Raw genomic sequence first — 22,872 nt, 5'->3', positions numbered from 1 at the left:
GAGAGGGGCCATATCAGAATGGTTAAATGCTCATTGTGGTTCTGTCTAGAAAGCAGCAACTGAGGCTGTATTCTTGCATTTAATACAGAAAATATTTTGCATTGTGTATTACTGGGCAGCGGGAATAACCAGCGTGGCTTCCCTGTGAATTTGTATTCCTTTTGGGAACAGCAAGGTCCCCAGGGCCCTGATCTGGCTGTTTTTAGGACAGCCTTGCTCTTCCCACAGGCCAGTGTTTCTCAGCCTTGACAGCTGGAAGATGCATGGACTTCGACTCCCAGAATTCCCCAGCCAGCCGTATTCCCGCATCTTTAAGTTGCCAAGGTTGAGAAACGCTGCCTTAGGCGCCAGGCTGGGATGATGTGTGAACCTGCTCTCTGTTGCGTATTTTGACTCTGTCTCTTTCCCCAGGGTGAATTATTTTACTGTTGTGATATTTCTATTTGTCACTATCTCTTGTAAGCTGCCCAGGATCGTTGAGCAAGCTGATAGGCCTTTGAATAAATAAATAGAAATGGATGGAATGGTAAATAAAAGAAGTCCTGGGTGACTTTGTTTGCTCCTGGGTTGATGTGCAAACGAAGGTCCCATTTTGAATAGGGATATTCCACTAGCCCAGATGGTCCATTCATCTGTCTTCCTTCTGGCTGCTTCTACGCCAGCCTCATCAGTCTCCTTGAATAATCTTATCCCAGTCTGGGACAGGAAAGGGACTAAATCTATCACCAAAGAGCCTTCGGGAGACTGGTGCTATGGGGAGACAGACCCAATTTAACACTTCATTAAGAATTTGCCAGCCATTGATCTAGATTATTAGGGTTACTGCCAGTTAATTGCATCTTCCTATACTTATTAATTATATTTGGAGAGCCAGAGAGAGATGCTCGGTGACTGGCTGATATATTTAGAAAAGTCTCCCATGGGGATCTAATTATGGAACAGAATGGTTATTGGTGTTGGATTAATTCTTCCAGGTTTTTTTCCCTTTTAAATAAGAGTTAACCACTAAGAAAACTCCATTTTTGTGTTGTGTTTGTGCCATTTAGTCAGTGTGGATAGGTTGCAATTGCCCGGACAAGTCACTGCAGTTGTTTTGATAAGATTTTGGAAGTGGATTTTTCCCTCGCCTTCCTCTTCTTAGGTCTGAGAGGGAATGATTGGCCCAAAGTCACCCAACTAGCTTTGTACCTTGGCAGAACAAGAATTCACAGTCTCCCACTTTCTGCCTTAACCACTACTCCAAAGCAGTTCTCACAAAACTCCACTGCTGTTCAAGAAAGCATAGCAATAAGCTACTGACAAACCGTTGCCTAATTTTTGTGCTGTTGTTTAGTAGCAAACAAAGCAACAGAGAAATTGGCAGGGAATCTCAGTATATTACACATCTCCCCGACATGTCAAGCCCTAAAATACAAAATGAAAGCTGTTCCAGTTGTGAAACATTTTCCGGGCTTATGCTGAAGGTATCACTGTACCACAATGATCTTCCTGCATTGGCAGAGGAAGGAAGGAAGGAAGGAAGGAAGGAAGGAAGGAAGGAAGGAAGGAAGGAAGGAAGGAAGGAAGGAAGGAAGGAAGGAAGGAAGGAAAGCTTTGATCATCAAAGGTCACCCTGCATTGACACTCCTATTTCAAAGTCCCACTTTGAATTATGCCAAGAAGGAGACCAGTCTCCTAAAACCAGCTCTAATCCATTCTCAGCCATCTGGAGTTTGGGAAAACTTTTCAGAAGTAGCCTGGTGCATTGCAACTGTTCCATTACGAAGTTCCCTATTCAGACATTGGAAAAACTTGCAAGCGATTGACGACATGCAGATTCTCAATCTCTTGAAATGTTTTAATCAGTTAGGACTAAGTGGTTGTTCCACCATTTACTGCTGTTTCAGGCTTGTAACATTTAGGTACCCTAGGAACCATCTACTACTGATGTGATTCACACACACACACACACACACCTTGATCAGAAGCTATACAGAATGTGTATGAAGGCATAAATCAGGGACTGACAAGTGAGCAGTGAAAATAAGAGAATCTGCTAGAAGATTTTCAGGGAAGAACCAAAGAATCATTTCCTTTGCTTAACTATGAGCTCTTTTTGCTTCCATGTTGAGATCACCTAAGTCTTACAGATTTCCTGCAAAATACTTTTAAAGAAAAGGTAGTATGACCAGAATGCAAAGGTGTGAAAACCAAGGAAGTTAAATAATCTCTCTTTAAAATTAGAATTTGTCTCTAAAACTAGGGCTTGAAGCTGTCCATCTTATAAAATGGAAAGAGAGCAAAACCAAAGGAAGGGAAGGAAGAAATCTCGGTGGCCTTTCAGTTGTATAACTTTTGTGAACTTTTGTTATTGCATTCAGAATGTGGAATCGTGAAATTTTTGAAAAAGAAGTTAATTTCTAGCATTGAATAAACATGTTTTGTTTCTCTGTGATTAAGTAAAACCAAACAGGGAAGGAGGCTAAATAGCTAATGCCTCCAAGAAGTTGGGCTCAACTCTTTTTCACCTCATGAATACATCAGTGTAATTTTTTATCGCTTCAATATGCAAATAATTTGCCATTCTTTCTTACTGAATCCATTTTAATTGCCCCATCTAGCCTACAGCCCTGGAAATTGCTGGATGAATTCTATCCAAATCCTGATCAGGTCCAACTTTGCTTAGCTTCATATTCAGAAAAGGTCATCTAGGTGCTGTAATTTGCTGAGATATGTGCTATGTGCCTACTACTGTATATTACAGTACTATGGAGTAAATTGACATCTCTTAAAATAGAACCCAGGGACGCGGTGGCTCAGTGGGTTAGGACGCTGAGCTTGTCGATCAGAAGGTCGGCAGTTTGGCGGGTCGAATCCCGAGTGCCGCGTAACAGAGTGAGCGCCTGTTACTCGTCCCAGCTTCTGCCCACCTAGCAGTTCGAAAGCACGTAAAAATGCAAGTAGAAAAATAGGGACCACTGCGGTGGGAAGGTAACAGTGTTCCGTGCGCCTTTGGCGTCTAGTCATGCCGGCCACATGACCACGGAGACGTCCTCGGACAAGCGCTGGATCTTCGGCTTTGAAACGGAGATGAGCACCGGCCCCTAGAGTCGGAAACGACTAGCACTCATGTGCGGGGGAACCTTTACCTTTACCTAAAATAGAACCCAGACTCCTGGCTTTGATTAAAGCCCTTTACACAAGTACCTGTTTGAGGGTGCGGTATGGGGTTAATGGGGCCCTGACTAATAGGATTCACACAAATAAAGGGATAAGGCAAGGGTGTATCCTGGCCCCATTATTATTTAATTTATACATCAATGATTTGCCAGGGTTAATGAAGGATACCATGGTACACATGCCGATGATCCTAAATACTTACTGTAACAGCTTGCTTTATGCTGATGATATGATTTTATTATCATACTCACAAGTAGGATTACGTAGGCTATTAAGAAGACTCAGCTCTTATTGCCAGGATAACTCCCTAATTATTAGCAAATCCGAAATATAATGTTTCCATATTTTATCTATATCTTAAATTTGCATTTTATTACTATTTTAACTTAAATTGTATTTTAATTCCATTTTAAATTGTATTTTATCAAATTCCACTTCGGATTGCTTTTATCTAGTTTTGGTGACGGTTTGTTGCTGGAACTTTGTACTTTGATATGGCCCAAGGGCTAATCAATAAAAGTTGTTGACACGTATATTACAGGGGTAGGCAACCTTGGCTCTTTTATGACTCATGGACTGGGAGTTGAAATCCACGAGTTATAAAAGAGCCAAGGTTGCCTACCCCCGGTATATTACATGTAGCCCTTGACCTATGACCACAGTTGAGCCCAAAATTTTGTCGCTGAGACATTAGTTAAGCCAATTTTGATGACTTGTCTTGCCACCATTGTTAAGCAAATCACCGCAGTTGTTAAATTAGCGACGTGTTTGTTAAGTAAATCTGGGCTGTGCCCCATTGACTTTGCATGTCAGAAGGTCGCAAAAGATAATCATGTGACCCCCGGGACACAGCAACGGTCATAAGTATGAGTCAGTCACCAAGCATGCAAATTTTGATCACACGATCACAAGGGGGCTGCAACGGTTATGTAAAAAATGGTCATAAGCAGGGCTTTTTTGTCATAGAATGCTCAGAATGGAGTTCCGGCACCTTTTTGGAATGGAATCTTGTAGGGTAGGCAAGGCAGGTTGTATGACATGTGAGTTCCGGCACCTTTTTCTTTTACAAAAAAGCACTGGTCATAAGTCACTTTTTCCAATGCCATTGTAACTTTGAATGGTCACTAAAGGAAATGTTGTAAGTTGGGGGCTACCCGTATATTATATTAGAATGGAAATTAGCTTTTTGGTCTTTCATTTGTCTGGTGACAGAAAGGGAGTAAAATGCTACAGCACATGTATTGCATTCAGAGCGTGATTGATCCTGTCCATTATGTCTCTGATTAAAAGGATCATGAGAGAAAAGACCTTGAAGGTTTTTTGCCAGTTAAAGTGTATCATGAGCAAACACATAGCATATTACAGAAAATTGGATTTTAATAGACATCAGCCCTGGTCAGTATATCCAGGGCTTTGTTAAGTAAAAAGAGACTCTAGAAAGAGTACAGAGAAGAGCAACGACTGGAGGCTAAAACATACAAAGAACAGTTGCCGGAATTGGGTATGTCTAGTTTGTTGAGTCTTCTCCAGCACCATAGTTCAAAGGCTTCAATTCTTTGGTGCTCAGCCTTTCTTATGGTCCAGCTTTCACTGCCATACATTGCAACTGGGAAGACCATAGCCTTGACTATATACACACTTTTGTTGACAGGGTGATGTCTGCGAGTCCCTTGGACTGCAAGGCGATCAAACCGGTCAGTCCTAGAGGAGATCAACCCTGACTGCTCTTTAGAAGGCCAGATCCTGAAGCTAAAACTCAAATACTTTGGCCACCTAATGAGAAGGAAGGACTTACTGGAGAAGAGCCTCATGCTGGGAAAGATTGAGGGCAATAGAAAGAAGGGGACGACAGAGAATGAGGTGGTTGGATGGAGTCACTGAAGCAGTAGGCGTAAGCTTAAATGGACTCCAGAAGATGGTAGAGGACAGGAAGGCCTGGAGGAACGTTGTCCATGGGGTCGCGATGGGTTGGACACGTCTTCGCAACTAACAACAACAACAACAGTTTGTTGAGGAGAAGGATGAGGGGTGACATGATAGCAGTGCTCCAATATCTCAGGGGCTGCCCCAAAGAAGAGGGAGTCAAGCTATTCTCCAAAGCGCCTGAAGGCAGGACAAGAAGCAACGGGTGGAAACTAACCAAAGAGAGAAGCAACCTAGAACTAAGGAGAAATTTTCTGACAGTGAGAAGAATTAATCAGTAGAACAACCTGCCTCCGGAAATTGTTGAATGCTGCAACACTGGAAGTTTTTAAGAAGAAACTTATCTGATTGAGTGTAGTATAGTTTATCAGCTCAGCATCTTGTCCGAATTCTTAAGACCATGTCGTTTCTTTGAGTCAGTTTTGGCTTCACAGAGAATCTGCACTTTCTCCCTTCTGAACACTTTCCCAGCACAATTTTCTGCTAGGAAAGAAAGTTGACCAACGATTGGACCATTCCTATTCTAAAGACCACTTAGTAGTAATGATGGCAATGTAAGTTGTAACTAATTGCTGGCACATGGTGCTTCTGCTGCTATGCAAGATCTGGGAACCCGTGACCTCAAGGGACGTGTTGCTTAACTAATATTGTAAGCATTTTACTACGTCGCTGCGTCCAGTTCCCTCCAAAGGCATCCTTTTTGACAAAGCTCTTGGGTTGTAGGCATAAATATTTAATAAGCAATATATCTGTATTTTATTGCTCATTACCAGCAAGATTATTTCAGTATATTACACTTAGGTATGAATATTTATGTGTATTACTCGGCTCAAAGTTAAATGGCTTATTGACACTCCATTAATGCCTAGTAAGCATACTCTTTCCCCCCCTCCTCCTCCTCCTCCTTCTTCCTCCCTTCTTTTAAAGTGTTGAAGGACAAAAGAAATATTTCAAAAAGTAGACAAAATCCTGGCATTTTTCTCCCTCCTCTTTCTCTTGTTGTAGAGTTGGGATGAAGCAAAGGTCAGTATAGGGCATTTTGTATATCTTTTTGTGTATCTTTTTTCAGCCTTAATAGTGTGGTATAGGAGGCAAATTGGTGTTCCAAAAGTTACAAGGACCAGACAAAATCTGCTTCTCAAAGTAACTCAATCCATGTCTTCCAGAAAACCTATCACGGTAGCCTGAAAACCAAGGGCTTCTTGTATAAAAATCGATATTTGTCGGTACAGTGTTATTGAATGTGGAAGTTTCATCTATTTGTTTGGCTAACAGTTGTTGCTAGATCTCTACACACAGACTCTGTGAGACAGTGGAGGATGGGGAAGGGGGGGGCTGGTCCATGGGCTTGTGAAGAGTTGGACATGACTTGGTGACTGAACAAGCAACAACAAATCCACAATGAATTTATGTAGCTCTATTTCAAAAAGTATCTAAACTATGAGTATGGTAAACTATGGGTAAAAGAGTTGTAAGTAGCACACAACAACAGTTTGAGAGAGGGCTAAATGATGACAAAGCTTGGGAGGGTCTTTAAAAAATAAATAGTCCTCTTCTGCTTTGCATCTGATAATTAACGGGAGAGTGTGCTTCAACTGCCTGGTACAATGAAATCTTTCACATTTCAGTTTTCTACTTGGTTATTGACTCTAGACAATTTGTTTGATTGTGTAACATCAAGTTGGTGTCGACCCTTAGCAACCGTATGGCAAGAGTTTCACAAGGAGGATCCTGTGCCCAACCTGGTCCTTCAGATCTTCCAGTGGTGTCCCCATCACTACTATAACCTAGTCCATTCTTTTTTGCAACTTGGGCAAGCAGGCTAGGGAATTCTGGGAGTTGAAAGTCCATACATCTTAAAGTTGTTGAGGCTGAAAAACATGGCTTTAGACACTTGCTGCTAATTCCAACCAACTGGCTTGGCCTCCTCCTATTTTCAAGGGATCATTTCCCCAGAGGCCTTGGGAGCAGTACATGGATGAATATCCATGTGTATATCCAAAGCACGAGGCGAACCCTCTGGAATCATAAAGTCAGGCAAAATGAAATGTTGTTCTTGCTGTTGCTCTTTTGCTGGCTGCAGCTACTCTGGTGTGTTTTACAAGTCCAGGAAATCTCTGCAATGCCATAAATAGCCTCTGACAGGCAGTTGTGCAATAAAGCCTTGACATTTCCCTGTAATGGTTATAAAATACTGAATTATTTTGGCAAGCAGCGGCTGATTAAGAAACAACTCAGAGAAGGAATAATTAGTTGTGCAGTGGTAAATACATGAGGCAGCCTAAGGGGCAGTGAATTTGTGGGGTGGGTGCTTAATAATTCAGATGAAGCAGAAAGAGACTGAAGAAAAAAGCCCAGACTTCATCTGTGAAAAGGCGCAACGGCTGCCTGCTTTTATTTGATCCGCCAGTTGTCATGAGTTGCTGGTCCTTCTAAATCTTGACGATGGTGCTTTCCTTTTTAATGTCTTCCATATCTCTTCCATTGCCTTCCAAATTAACCTATTCATAATGCAGAGTTTTGAGATTCTCCTTTTGGGAATAGATTCAGAGCAAGGATGCTGGCAACACATCCTCAATTTATGAGGAGGCTTGGTGACCATCTCAAAAGGAGCCCCCCCCCATTTTTTCCTCTCTCATCACTGCTAAGACTTTTACAACCATAGGACACAGGCTTTTTATCCAACCAACTGGTGTGTGTGTGTGTGTGTGTGTGTGTGTGTGTGTGTGTGTGTGTGCGTGCGTGTGTGTGTGCGTGCATGCACATGCATGAATGCGTGAGAAACCTTCAAATCAACCCCTTCTGCAAAACAGTGAGGAAATTTCTCTTGCTTTGCAGATCCCTCCCATCTACCCCCCTGAAATATTTAGGAGAAAATAATGCAGCATCTCCCATTCCTTTGGTCTAAGAACCACTAATCTAGTATTCTTACTCTTAATTTTGACACCGCTATTTTATAAATGTTGCATTAGAGTAAAATTAATCTGCATGGGGAATATATTCACCAATGTACTGACAGTTCCATTCTCAGATCACCCAATGTACACAATGACTGGCCCTACTGATACTATTATCCCTTTTGGGAAAATGTATTTTCCCATCCCCTTCCTTCCTGAACTGCCAAACACAGTGAGTTTCAAAGTGTTGGTATTTGCAGCTTCAGGTATGAAAGATGCGTATGACTTATATGAGAAGGAGGATGGCCCTTGATACAAATTGAAACAGACTAAAAGGGATTAAGATGGGGTCCTGATGAAATCAGCCTGCAAAATTGACTGGAGCCTAGAAACTGAGAGGGGCTGTAGATGTCCTTATCTCTGCTTCCAAAGATGTTGGCAATCAGGAAAGAATTGCTTTCTCTTCTTGAATTGTTTGACATCATTCTTAGATAGCAGGGTTGAAAGGATCGTGTTTGGAGCCTAAGCATATTCTCAAATGGACCATTGGATTGCAAGACCAAAAGTTTATTCTTCCAAGCTTTTGGGGTTGCATTGGAGCCCATCATCAGGGAATTTCTCTCTCTCTGGAATACTTGCACTGGGCTGTTCTACACATTGCATTTATATGGTGCCTGGTTGTGTGTGGCTTTTAGAGTGTTAATTAGGGAGTTGATGTTCAACTATTAAGTCATTAGCTGTTGTTTCCTTGTGCTACTGCAGCCTTGGCTCCTAAGTACTTGGTAAGCTGGTGGTAAATCAACACTCCTATTGACTGACAAGGGACTTGTTTCCCAGGCTTCAATCATTTCTCTGGCTATTTTTGTCCCTGCTCAACCAGCAATCTTGGTAGCTCTGAAATTGAATGCCTTGTCCTTGTTCATTGCAATTTGCAGGTACCAATGAGTTCAGGTCTCCTCGTCTAACCATTTGCTCATCTCGCAATCTGGCAGTTAACTTCCTCCCCATCTCTCCTACATAGTCACAGGGGCAATCCACACAGGGAATCCAGTAGATTACACTGGAAGTTTCTCCCACCTCCAAATGATCTTTGTAGTGCATGAGGACCATTGGATCCCATATCCCTCCCTATGTTTCTTGCCATAATGAAATGTGTGCCTTAAGTTCACTCTAGTGATATAACTAATGCAGATATTTCCTTGCAATTAAGATTTGGAACCCTACTTCTGCTTTGATGCCTTACATGCCAAAAAGCTCCCCACATAGAGCTCCTTGCCTCAGGCAAGCAAGTTTGCCCTGGGGAAGGCGATTTTCAATTCTCTATTCAGGATTTTTGCAAGCCACATTTGCTTTGGGGGAAAAAAGTGTCCAAAGAGATTACGCGTGCTTAGGAAAATTGCCATATTGCATTTGGCAAAGGTGAGGCGTGTTTTGCTTGCAAACTCTTGTGCATCCCTTTAGGCCATATGGCAAAGCTGGCCCTATTGGGGCATACAGCAGATAGCAGAGGGAGCAGCTGTTAAGTCGAGTGCTGCTTCCGGCGTGGGAGTTGTTAGTTCCTGATGCCCTTAAAGCTGAGTCCGGATAGCAGCGAGGAAATGAGGTGGAGGGAGGTTTGAAATACCACAGTGACGGAAAGCATTGGGGTCAGCTCTTTGCAACAGGACAGGAAGGCCTGTTTTGGTGGAGAGATTTGGGGGGGGGGGGAAAGCCCTTTCAACTAAAGCCACTTCTTGCTTTCTCAAAAGTTATAATTTGCTGGCTGTTTGGATTGTTGGAGATGCCTATAAACTCCCCACCACCACCACCACCATGCGGTACTTTTTAAAGGATGCTTCATGCTGTCTTATTTGAGAAAAAGGACATCTCTAAGGATGCAAAACAGGATTGTCTTCACGTGTTTACTTGGCTGCCAGTCTCTAGTCGTATCCCTTCTGAAGGGACCCAAAGGTGCTTTTTCAAAAGGCAGCTGGACTTTCTTTGTGTTTTTCTCTCTCAAAGACTTCTCATCCAAGGAGCATAGGAGCCATGACCAGGGGGGCTTTTGCCCAGGTTCGCCTGGTGCGCCAGTTGCAGCCCTACCTGGACCGAGATGCCCTACGCACAGTCACTCATGCGCTTGTGACCTCCTGGTTAGACTACTGCAACGCTCTCTACATGGGGCTGCCCTTGAGGACCACTTGGAGGCTTCAGCTGGTGCAGAATGCAGCCGCGCGAGTTGTGATGGGGGGTTTCCCGATACTCCCATATAACACCTCTACTCTGCGAGCTGCATTGGCTTCCAGTTGCCCTCCGGGTGGGATTCAAGGTACTGGTGATGACCGATAAAGCCCTAAATGGCTTGGGTCCGGGATATTTGAGGGAACACCTGCTGCCAGCATCAAGCTCCCTTCGTCCTGTGCGCTCCCACAGGGAGGGCCTTCTCAGGGTGCTGGCGGTAAAAGACTGCCGGCGGATAACACCCAGGGGGAGGGCCTTCTCTGTGGGTGTGCCTGCCCTTTGGAACCAGCTGCCCGTGGAGCTTAGGACTGCCCCCGACCTTCGCTCATTTCGCTGGGACCTGAAGACCTGGCTCTTCGAGCTTTCCGGCCCAGGCTGAGAGTTTTAATTGGGGTTTTTATATTTTTTCAGGGATTGAATTTAATCTTTTTAAATTGTTTTTTTAACTTTAGTATTGATGTTTTTAATCACCTTGTAAACCGCTCTGAGTCCTACGGGAAAGGGCGGTATATAAATTCAAAAAAATTCAAAAAAAATCAAAATTCATCGTCAGTTCTGACTGAATGGTGGGGAATGCTTCTTGGATGAGAAGCAAAATGCCTTCGAGAGAACAAAAATACAGAAAAGTCCAGTTGCCTTTTGAGAAAAAAAAAAAGCAGCACCTTTGGGAGGACCATGACCTGGATGACTGAGGATCTCCATAGATACTTCTGAAGGGCATTCACAGCCTTCCTTTTCCTTTCAGTCTTAAGAGATGACTTCCGTCAGGCTCCCAGTGATGTGATAGTAGCAGCTGGTGAGCCAGCAGTGATGGAATGCATCCCACCAAGAGGCCATCCGGAGCCCACTATATCCTGGAAGAAGAACAGCATCCGCATCAGTGACAAGGAGGAGCGCATCACGGTGAGATTGGGAATCTCTGCTTTTTGTGCACACGTGGCATGTCAGGATTGAAAAAAAAATATAAGGAAATGCCTTGGATTAGAACTTCTAGGCAAGGATAAACAGCTTCTGGTCAATAGGCCAAGTTGACTTGTTCATCTTCTGGCCCAGGACATGCATTCCTGAGCTATCCTTCTTCCTAATCAACTAACTTCCCACCACAGTGGTAGGTAAACTGTTTATTGGAGGATTAATAGCATTCTGATGTCCACGTATGGGATGAAGAAACAGGTCCCATGGAAACAATATTTTTTTAAGGCTCTTGCTGTGTCGTCTTTCACCCTCTTTTCATCACATGGAAGGAAACAGTAAAAGAGGAATAAAGGGACAGGTATGGGGAAGATGAAACCCTCAGTTTGTCCCTGGAGGTATTAACTCAAGTTGTGCCATCGTAGTTTCCCTTTGGGTGGAAAAATAATAAATGTGGAAAGGAAATCACTACTTCTCAGCCTGCTCTGTGGAAACTAGGAGGTCTTAAAAAAAGGCCGTGCGATGACTACCTCTTTTCCAACTAGCACACTCTGGTCCTTTTCATCAGACCATGTTATCTTGTTGGATCCCAGAGCTGTGGCTTCTTGGTGGCAATGCCTGCCCTATAGAAGAACATCAATCAGGAAATCCAGATGGGCCCAATGCTGTTGTTTTTTCTGCAGCATTTCAAAGACCTGACTGTATCCCTAGACATTTGGACCAGGAATCTTTTCTTTTGGGTGGGGAGTCAGTGGTGGGATTCAGCCTGTTCACACCACTTCGGCAGAACCGGGAGCTAATTTTTTGTTGCCTAGGCCCAGAATGGGCCTGTGTGGAAGCGGCATCCACACAAACAGAACCGGTTGTTCACATATTTGAATTCCACCACTATGGGGAGTTTACTGTTTTAACCTTGGGTGTTTCATCTTGTGGGTTTTGTTTTTGTCTCTCTGTAGGCCACTCAGAATAAATAAATAAATAAATCACCCAAGATTATATGATAATGGCCTCAAAAGATAAGTCTGATCACCACTCATGACATACAGGCAAGGCCAGAGTCCCATTCTCGATCAAAACGTAGGCTAGAAACGGTCTGTGGATGGAGATCTTAGAGCCCTTTCTTGACCTTCTTTCTTAGATCCGAGGTGGGAAGCTGATGATGTCCAACACAAGAAAGAGTGATGCTGGAATGTACATCTGTGTGGCCACCAATATGGTAGGCGAACGGGATAGCGAACCTGCAGAACTGGTGGTGTTTGGTACGTAGAAGCAGAGTTCTGGTGGACTCTACTGGAGCAGAGGAACACGTTGAGTTTCCTTGGGCCCATCTAGATGAGACCATGGAACAACTATATTTAAAAATAGTTTAGAAGTTGTAGGGATAGAAACGTGGGAAATGAAAGAGGATAATTCTTTTTACAATCTGTAGGATTAATCGGTGGGGGCTATCACCAAAATTGGGTTGAGCCGCATTTTCAATCTTTTTTTCAATTTTCTTTTTTTTTTCCCGGATTTCCACCACCACCACCCCCTTCCCCACCCCCCGTAATCTATTGGTCCACAGGAGAGGAGTCAGATTTACAAGATAATTGAGGTGAGCACTGGGACTGTGCAGAGATTCACTGAAATCACCTTCTTGATCAAACTGGTAAATCCAGTTGATCTGTTGAATCAGCTGCTTTGAGATTGATTTGACGCACATTTGTGCAAGTCCAACTCCATCTCCCCCCAAAAAAATTGAATGAATGACTGAAATCAATTTGATTCAGTGCCTCAAAGGGATGGTTTGAATTGAATTGACTCAACTCATCCCATTACATTAAGGGTTTGAATCCAGTCATGGGTGATTAGGAAATTAAGTTGAGGTAAGCCCAGGCCCATTAGTTATTCACTGTCTCCTACTCAAATTATTTTTCCCAGTGCTGAAAACATGCTTTAGTTATCTCTTTTTCTTTCTCCTAGTGTCAATCGCATCTGCTTTAATTATAATAGAGAAAGCCAAACTGAGCTTCTGAGATCTCAACACTAGTTCCAAAATAATATGTGTCTCTATATCCTGTTCTTGTCCTTTGCTTTTGGAAACACTTTATGATCCTGACAGAACGTCCCACTTTCATCAAGAGGCCCATAAACCAGGTGGTCCTGGCTGAAGACACTGTGAATTTCCACTGTGAGGTGCAGGGAGACCCAGTGCCAACATCCCGGTGGCGAAAAGAAGAAGGAGAACTTCCTCGAGGGAGGTAAGTGACAACTGCAAGCTCTCCATTCATCCTTAGGATTCTTCCTGTAGAACAGAACAGAACAGAATAGAATAGAATTAGAAGAATGGAATATGGAATGGAATGGAATGGAATGGAATAGAATAGAATAGAATAGAATAGAATAGAATAGAATAGAATAGAATAGAATAGAATAGAATAGAATAGAATAGAATAGAATAGAATAGAATAGAATAGAATAGAATATGGAATGGGGAATAGAACAGAATAGGGAATAGAATAGAATAGAATAGAATAGAATAGAATAGAATAGAATAGAATAGAATAGAATAGAATAGAATAGAATAGAACAGAATAGAATATAGGAATGAAGAATAGAATAGAATAGAATAGAATAGAATAGAATAGAATAGAATAGAATAGAATAGAATAGAATAGAATATAGGAATGAAGAATTAGAACAGAACAGAACGGAACGGAACAGTGGCGTAGCGTGGGTTGTCAGCACCCGGGGCAAGGCAAGTAATTTGCGCCCCCTAACCCGTGGATTTTAGCACTCGAGTCTGCCGCAGGGAGCCCCGCATCCTGGGCGTCCGCCGCGCCCCCCCCCCACGCCTCCCCGGGAAAAGGGGGAAGGTCCGGCATCCCCTCCCTCACGTGCGGCAGAAGCGCTGGGACCCGAGGCCGTGCCAGGAGGCGGGTGGCGCAGCGGAGACTCCGCTTCGGAGCCGGCGGGGGGGGCGGCTGGGGGCGCCACCGTCCCTTTCTTACCTCTGATGCCTGGAAGAGAGCGGGACCCGCCAGCGCAGCTGCCCGTCTCGCTCAGGCATGCACCGTGGCTGGCCGGATCTTCCGCCGGGGGCGCATCTGGGCGCGGGGAGCGAGGGAGGGGGCCAGCACGACGCCCCGTGAGCTTGGCAGCCCTTGGCCGGAGCTGCGGCTGAGCCTGGAGCCGCACCAGCCCGCACCTGCTGCCCCAGGAGAGCTCGGCTCGCTCCTCTGACCCCCCTCCCGCCACCGCCGCCCCCTCAGCCACGTGCACCGGGCCGCCACCGCGGGGGCCGCTCTAGCGCGGAGAGGGGGAGGCCGGTCCCCGTTCGGCCCGCCAGCCCCGGGAGAGCCCCGCGCGAGCGCCTCGCTAGCCGCTGAACTCTTGCTTTTGAGCAGGAGCGACCTTGCCCTGCTTGCCCTTGCCCGGCGCCGGGAGCAGCCGCCGCCAACCACCCCGCTTTTCGCAAGACCCGCTACCACCTGCCGCGGGGTGAGGGAGTCGGGGCCGCACTGGTGGGCACTTCTCTGGCAGTGGGGCATGCTGGTGCCCTGCACTGCGCTCCGTCTGCGGGGGCCGCCCTGGGAAAGGTGGAAGTGCAGCTGTGGTCTGGGATGGCTCAGAGCCCTGTCTGGCCGGCTTTGTGCCTCCGTCCCCCAAGAGTAGCTGGTTGTGAGTTGCTGCTTCCCCGAGTGCGTCTCAGCCCCGGATCCTCCCCGCGGGACTCCAGCCGCGCGAAGGGTGCTTCGGCGCGTCTTCCATCCCTCCCGAGTGCGAGCGCCCCCCCCAGATGTTGCGCCCGGTGCGGCCGGCACCCCCTGCACCCCCCACGCTACGCCACTGGAACGGAATAGAATAGAATATAGGAATGAAGAATAGAACAGAACAGAACAGAACAGAACAGAACAGAACAGAACAGAATAGAATAGAGCAGAGCAGAGCAGAGCAGAGCAGAGCATAGTAGAATAACAGAGTTGGAAGGCAGGAAACCCCCTGCTCAGGCAGGTTGAACTGTGGAGTCCTTGTTCCCTTTGAGCTTGTTGTTTTCTTGCAGACGTTTCGTTACCCAAGTAAGTACGGCAATATCTTCAGTGCTAGAAGGGAGTGGGGTTTGTTCTCTCTTTATATATAATGGTTTGTCCTGTGAGTGTTGGTAGAAGTGTTGCTTTTTTCTTCTGGTAGTTTCTCGATTGGGGTATTGTTTACTGCTGGATTGCTGGTCTGGTATTAATCCTGATGTCAGTCCCTGTTTATGTGGGTATTGATGGCTAGAGAGGAAGTCTTTGGGGTTGTTGTTTTTGTTTGTTTGTTTCCATTTTAGCTTTTTGGTTGTCTCTTTTGAATGGTGTGTAAAGGTTGTTTATCGCTTCCCGTGCTGAAATCTGTCTTGTCAGCCCCCCGCCCCCCCGCCCCAGCAAAAGAGCTTACTGTTTTTTCTAGCGTATTGTGCCACTGTTTGAACGGTTCTGATTTCCGTTTCCCATTGATGGCTTTTTGAGCAGAGCTGATCGTTGGGAATAGGGGAAAGGTGTCTTGTGCTGTTTGTTTTGCTTTGTTATCCGTCTTTCTGTCATTCGAAGCCTCCCTGGCTGGATGTAATGTTACGTGGGGACGATCGTGGGAAACACGAGAAAGAATTGCAAACTAGGCTCGTGTCCCGTAAAGTTATCTCAGCCCAGAGAGGGAAAAAGGCTGTGGGAAGCATTTCGAAAGGAACTCATCCTAGTTTCCTGGAAAGTAAAAAAAAGTAAAGGGAGGGAGAAATGTGCTCAGACGTGCAAGATTCTGTTATTGTTCTTTATCTGACATTAAAGGTAGCATCAGTATTCGTGGTTTGTGCTTCGTGTATGAACTACCTTGAAAGTCTGCACTTCCCAAACTCGAAAAGATATAGGAAGAATTCCCTAACAAGGCTCTTGGGAGTTTAATGGGAGAAATCATGGAGCCTGTGGGCTGCTGGAGGGAAGATTATACAACGAACAAGAGGATCCTCGTGAATACCTATGAGCGCCATGTAACTAAGCAAATTTTAGGAACGCCTTCAACTAGAATTATTCAACGACTATTTCCCCCCCCCTTTCTTTAAAAAAATTAGAAGCAAATTCATCCAATCTTCAATAGGAATCGATAGGAAAAATTGCAGGAGAACTTGCAAGGATTGCAGTAGATGGCTTTTTCCCTTAGTGCTTATCAACAGATAAGCCCATCATTTCCCCAGTTGTAAAAGGAAAGAGCCATCCGCCTCCTTTGCATGTTAAAATGACAAGTGCAAGAAACGACAAGCAGTAGCAATAATGGCTGACAACCCTTTGCTGATTCGAAGGAAGCCTTCTTTTGCCATGCTGCAGAGTTTGAAAAGGTCAGTCGATTACTGTCAAAGTGTTAGTGTTGAAATGGGACCATTGTTCAGATATCCTTGTCTTGATTCCAGGGTGACAAAGAGCTTAATCCCCTGGATAATCAGGCATGAGGCACAACAGAGTTGACAGTAAATATCATTACGGGCAATTGCACTAGTTGCTGTACAGTTAAAGGAAGCTATTTTTTCCCCCTTCTGAATGCACTAATAAGAAGATGGAACACATTTCTGAAGACGGGGAATGGAGAATAGATTTAATGATGAGAAGGAAGAATAGGTTTCATGTATAGGAACATAGAAAGTCACTGAATGTGATTAAAACAAATAACACAGTATAGAGATAACTTGATTTTTCACGCAGCCACGAATTCAAAGGAAGATGATTAATTAATAAGAATAATTGTGCAGAATTTGCTCTCTAGCCTTATTTTTTTTCTCATTATTCCTGGAAGCAGTGGAGCATGTAGCTCCCATGTATAAGAAGAAGCACATCTAATATAGTAGAAGCACATCCAGTTACTTAGTAGAACAGGCCATCCTTTGTATGTACCAGACCTGGCATGGAGCTAGTCTTCCAGAACTGACCTGCAGAGTTATAGCTTGGAAGCAGCTGTATAGAGTTGGGCTGTACATTCATAAAGTCCACAATTCAATATCTGGTATTTACTTCAAATGATCTTTGATAAACTGAGTTTTAGGAATAAACTGTGCTGAGATCTTGAGGAGTAAGTCCAGTCAGTGACGATCATTCTTAGAGCTGTAAGAAAAGTTGTTTTTAGAAGGTCCCAGAGAAAGGAAACAGAGAAAGATATCTCAACTACAAAAAGATGAGAGAAGTTCATTGTCCAAAATGCCAAAGTCTTGTTCTCCAAACATCAAATACTTTTAACACTCCGCTTCTGTCAATCTGGGAAGATTTACTTGTCTTCTCTGCAAGCATTTTGCTTAGGGTAAGATCGGTACCAGAACAATTCCAAAAATAAAAGTTTGTTCTACTGCTGAGAGAATATTTTGCTCCTGAGGGGAAAAAGAAAAAAAAGAACAACTTGGCAGACAGAACCAGGGTTTTTATTTTTTAAAATCTAGAGCTCTTGAGGCCTCAGGAGACTTTCACAGTTTTTCTGTGCTGGTAGGAGAAGACATTCAGAAAATCAACCTCCTAAATGATATTGTGTTATATTGACTGATGCTGCCACTTCTGTAATGAGTTTAAAATTTGAGTGTAATGGAAATGAAATGTTGGTATGCTGAGAAATGAATTTGATACTAGGCTGTTTATTGTAATGATAGCTGCTCTGGGATCATCTGTCTGTCTGTCTGTCTGTCTATCTATCTATCTATCTAATATTACCTCTACTACAAGCCCTTGTTTTACATGCTGAAGCCCCTCATTTAAAAGTGGTTTGAGGGACAACTTACTACTAGGCCAGCCTGTTATCCTTTTTTGGGGGAAAAATATTGAAAAAATTTACAGAATAGAAACATGTAAAGGAAAAAATAATAATAAAGCAAAGTCAGAGCAAAGTGGTAAGAAAAGAATAAAGGAAAGAGAAAGAGAAAAAAAGAAAGACAAGATATAAAATAACAACAACAACAACTTTATTGTCACTTTGAATGTACACCAATCAGCATACATCAAAATGAAATTTTATTGCATACAGCTCTCAGTGGGTCACCATCCCTGATATACACTCCTTGTTTGTGGCCAGACTCAAGTTTCAGATCGTCCATTTTAGTCTCTAGGGAGCGAATGATGGCAAACAGGACAGATGTAAATGGGGCTCCAGGTGGATTAGACCTCAAATTAGCTGGTATTCCTGCACGAAAACCTTGCCCCCTTTTCTTTTTCTGATCCTGACTCTTCCACCTTTTCCTTAAAGAGGCCTTGCTTCTTTTCACCCCTGGAGCATTCAAAGTCCAGCCCACTTTGAATGCTTTCTTAATTCCTGCTCATTTCACTTGACAATTAGTAGCTCAGATTCTTGTAGAGCACTTGACAGTTCTCTAATGAAACAGATCAAGTTTGCCATACCTGCAGATTCTGTCATCTTCACCTATCATTTCTCCATTGCAGGTATTCCAGTGTCTTTCCATCTTTATACATATGGTCTGGAATGCAGCATTTTGGTACTCTTGGGGTAGATTCAGGCATTGTACCGAATTATAATGCAGATTGGTGAATTTTGCTTGAATACTTAATACTTTATTTATTCAGTTTATATCCAAAAGAAAGTCACCCAAAACAAGCTGTTCAGGTTTCTAAATACAGGATCATGGTTAAGGGCATTGTGTGAATCCAGATCACAGTAGCTTCTTTCAGAAATTAACCCTGGCCATTGATATTATTATTTTTTTCCTTCAAACCAAGATCGGAGATCCAGAATGATAATACCCTGCGCATCAGCCAAGTGAATGCAGAGGATGAGGGGACATATACTTGTGTGGCAGAAAACAGTGTGGGCAAATCTGAAGCTTCAGGATCCCTCAGTGTGCATGGTAAGTATGTGTGAGTGGACTGCAGAGTCTTGGCTGCTACGGTCAAAAAAGTTCAACGTGGATGTGGATCATGCTGTCCCTGTAGCTAAAGCAGCTTTGTTGATGGTTAGCAGTTCTGATCAACCAAGGGAGATATCAGGGGTTGATCAGAACAGAAAGTTTGCAAAGCAGGAACGAGTGTTCACATGCATGCCAAATACTTGGGACCAGAGCTTCCAAACTATACTCAGAACAATCAATGTATTAGTCCAAACTTCCGGAAAGCATCCAATTCATGACAGTTCCAGAAGGCGATCGAGGAACATGTTGCATATGTTTCTTGTACAGCTCCCCCCTTTCCCCACCTCCCTTCAATATAAATTATATGCAGGTAGTTCTAAACTTATGCCTGGTTGCTTAGCAACCACTCAAAGTTAAGCCCAACCCTGAAAAAGTTATCCCAAAGATGCTTTTTTCGGAGGCAACTGGACTTCCTTGTTTTTCATTGAAGACGTTTCGCTTTTCATCCAGGAAGCTTCTTCAGTTCTGACTGGATGGTCCTTCCCTGCAAAGGAGCTTCTTGGATGAGGAGTGAAACATCTTTAAAGAAAAACTAGAAAGTCCAGTTAACTCCAAGAAACGCACCTTTGGGGCAACCATGACCTGGATGACTGAGAATCTCCATAGACCTGAAAAAGCTACTTATGACCCAGATGCTCAGCAACCAGCTCAGATTTATGACCATGTGATCACATGACCACGGTTTACGTTTTTGTCTGAACCCAGTGTTTGCTTCCATTTTCCGGTAAAAATGCCCCCTGGCAAACAATGGATCCACTTAACAATTGCAGAATTCACTTAATTATTACTGCAAAAAAAAGAGGTCATAAAATCAGGCACAGTTGTATGGTGACCTGCTTTACAACTGTCACAACTTACAACCAAAATTGCAAGCTCAATTGTGGTTGCAAGTTGAAGACTTCTGTATTGTTTTTGCCCCCCCCCCCCACCTCAGCTTCCTCTCTCTCTTGCTCTCTTTTGGTTATTTTGCAAACCATAGAGCTGCTTTATGATTATGCTCCTGTAAATTTGACAACCAACTGCAAAATAACAAGGTTAGAAGTTTCCAGGTTTTTAAAAAGAAGAATTTAAACAGTTGCATTCGGCTTCTGATAAACACGAAGTAAAGTTTGCTTTATTAAAAAAAAACATGGGGAAAGGAATTAAATATCCTGGGCTTGTCTCCTCCTAAAACATCTCCTTATCACTGGAATGTCCCGGAGAGCAGCTGGGAAAACACATCCATAGAGGCTAGCCCGGTCATAAAAAGATTGCCTCTACATTTTCTTTGAAGAAATTTGCAGCTACCTAGAAAATTGCTTTCTGCCACACTGTTTGCAGTACTCATTTAACAGAACCAAGCCAACGTTTGAGTAAAAAAACAAACTAAACCTTTGAAATTTACACAGGATACAATTCCTGGCCAGTTGCTAAAGGTTGAAATTGAAACTAAAGAGTCAGCAATTTTTCTCAGTAATAAGTCCGACCTCTAAAACTCACCCTAAAGAGGTAAGCTTTGTAATATTAGGAGGAGAGTCTCAGGGTCTGCATGTCACCCAAAAGAAGGGACACCTTGACCTTCAAATGTTTTGAGTGCATCCGTACTTTCTTATTTATTGCAACGATTTGTATGCTTAGCTTACAAAATCAAAACATACAGAGCATAATAATAATAATAATAATGCATATGTAGCTTGCTCTGCTATGGACAGCTACTGTGGTGGAATCTGATGCTGAGTTGGGGGCTCTTTCCCAAGGATCTAAGAGGCAAATGACCCTCAAGTCCATGGTTTGCAGAAAGAGGCCCAGAAAAGATCTTCCCTAAATTTAAATCACAGGATTGATCTGATAGTTATGCGGAGTGTGTTTGGTCTGGTAAGATTAATGTCAGCACAAGGAACCAAGAATGACAGGATGACTTACTCGTAGGGGTTTCTTTATTGCTGCTCGCCCACAGACAGGAATCTTGCCAAATGAAAGCATCTCTGCCTAATGATCAGATCAATGCTGTGAAGGTTTAAGGAGGGTCCCTCCTTCTGGGATTGTTTCTGCCAAGGACTCAAGGCTGATTTGCTCCTTAGCTTCTTGGGAAAGAGCCCCTCCCTCCCTCCTCCATCGCAACACCCTATTCCACCACAACTACTGAGGTTCAGAGGCCATGCAGAAAGGGATTGCCTTTGCCCCATTCTTAAATGACCAAATGGGCGCCATCTTGATTTTGGTGGCCAAAGTATTTCACAACATAGGGGAAGGCCAGCTTGTGGCTCCCAGTCCCCTTAATCTCTCATGGGTGGGATTCCCACCCTACCTTTCTCATTAGATGGTATTGGATGAAGAGATTCCTCCCTGGAGCAAATGGCCTGAAGGTAGAGAAGAGCCAAGTTCTCAAGAGCTTTGTAGGTGAACTAAATCAGAGACCTTCTATTGATCTGGCATCTAGATAGGTGCACCTTTGGCCTCTAATACCTTGATCCTCCAATTCTCTAAGCATTCATGTCCGCCTTATTTAACCAAACGCATCTCATACTTTTTTTTATTTTTGTTTTTCTCATATGTTCTCTTTGGTCCAGTTGGCCCATTCTGTAAGTATTCATTTCATCACATATCATTGCTGCATGCTGATGTGGGTTAGGGTACATGAATCAGGTTTTTGCATGCTTTTTTTTTCTTTCTTTCAAGCCACCGTGGGAATGGATTGATTTCTGTAAAGGACGGGGTGGACTCTAAATTATTTTTCTTGCTGTGAAAATGAACTAAATGAGTCATAATCTTTGAAGCAAATTAGAAAATATAATATTGTGGGTACAATCTAGGACACGGGTGTCAAACTTGCCATGTCACGTGACGTATTGCGACGTATCGCAACTTTTTTTGCATTGCCAGAGGTGGGCACGGCCTCCGCATGATGCAACCGGCCCACGGGCCAACAGTTTGATACCCCTGATCTAGGACATATTCTTTTAAAAGTCTGTGTCCTAAACATACAGGAGACATAGTCTCATTTTATGTGTGTCATCTGGTCATGCCCTGGTCATGCAATCAATTATATATTTACTTGCTGAGTAATCCCATGATTTCATGGAGATATTCAAGGAAGCGAGTATAATATTACAATCACAGTTCCTTAATTTCTTTGGCATGCCAGAGTTCAACCCTAATCTCACCTGGATCATATTTTCATTATTCTGCTTCTTAAAGTTTGTGGTCTGGGGGTTTAAAAATAAAGAACATGGAATGGTTTCTTCTTACGGAAGGTGGAACAAAGAGGACTACTGGTTCCTAGCAATGGTACAAGCATTAAAATCCTAGCTTGCAAAGAGTGGAGGCATATGTTTCCCTTCAGAGAGAAAGTACAGAAATAGAATTCACAAAACGAATTTGCTTCCAAAGCAAGCAGTAACTGCATTGCTAAACAATCACATGCATTAAGCTGATCCAATGCTAAAATTAATACTACTCCATTTTCACTGAATATTAGCATATCTTCTTAGATATTTCCATAGCCAGAAAATCAGGGCTGATACGAAATAGGTGATCACCGAGAGTGCATATGATGTCAACTGCATTATTTGCTAAGGCATTTTGGCATTAACAGAGATGTGTGGGTTTGAACATGTAACGATTGAAGGAGGGTGTGACTGCTACCTTCCACTGTCTCATTTTTATCTGAATTGTCAGGTAAACTCAGATAAAGACTTTGAAAACTCTGGTAAAAAAAAAACTGGACAAACCATTCAAAGTTTTCTATGGGTTATTGTGGTTGCTAAAAGAAAACTAGAAAGCAATTAGGACAAGGTGCCATTGATTAGGACATGTCTGGGCAATTGATTTAAGAGAGAAGGCACCAAGGGAAGTTTTCAGGTTATTTTTTTTTCTTCT

General features: G+C 43.4%; 1 protein-coding gene across 1 annotated transcript in view; it reads left to right on the top strand.

Moving 5' to 3' along the window:
• The window catches only part of ROBO3 (roundabout guidance receptor 3), a gene marked incomplete at its 5' end in the record, with an annotated part of 235,330 nt that overhangs the window by 156,218 nt on the left and 56,240 nt on the right, over positions 1-22,872 (top strand). Inside the window, 5 exons of the mRNA XM_083368521.1 lie at positions 10,945-11,102; positions 12,250-12,370; positions 13,213-13,351; positions 18,827-18,954; positions 21,564-21,575. Of these exons, the coding sequence (XP_083224647.1) occupies positions 10,945-11,102; positions 12,250-12,370; positions 13,213-13,351; positions 18,827-18,954; positions 21,564-21,575 (558 nt within the window). The remainder of the gene's footprint in view (positions 1-10,944; positions 11,103-12,249; positions 12,371-13,212; positions 13,352-18,826; positions 18,955-21,563; positions 21,576-22,872) is intronic.

This window comes from Vipera ursinii (genome assembly GCF_947247035.1).
Source record: "Vipera ursinii genome assembly, chromosome: 8".
Taxonomy (NCBI): Eukaryota; Metazoa; Chordata; class Lepidosauria; order Squamata; family Viperidae; genus Vipera; species Vipera ursinii.
This window is presented reverse-complemented; position numbering and strand designations above follow the sequence as displayed.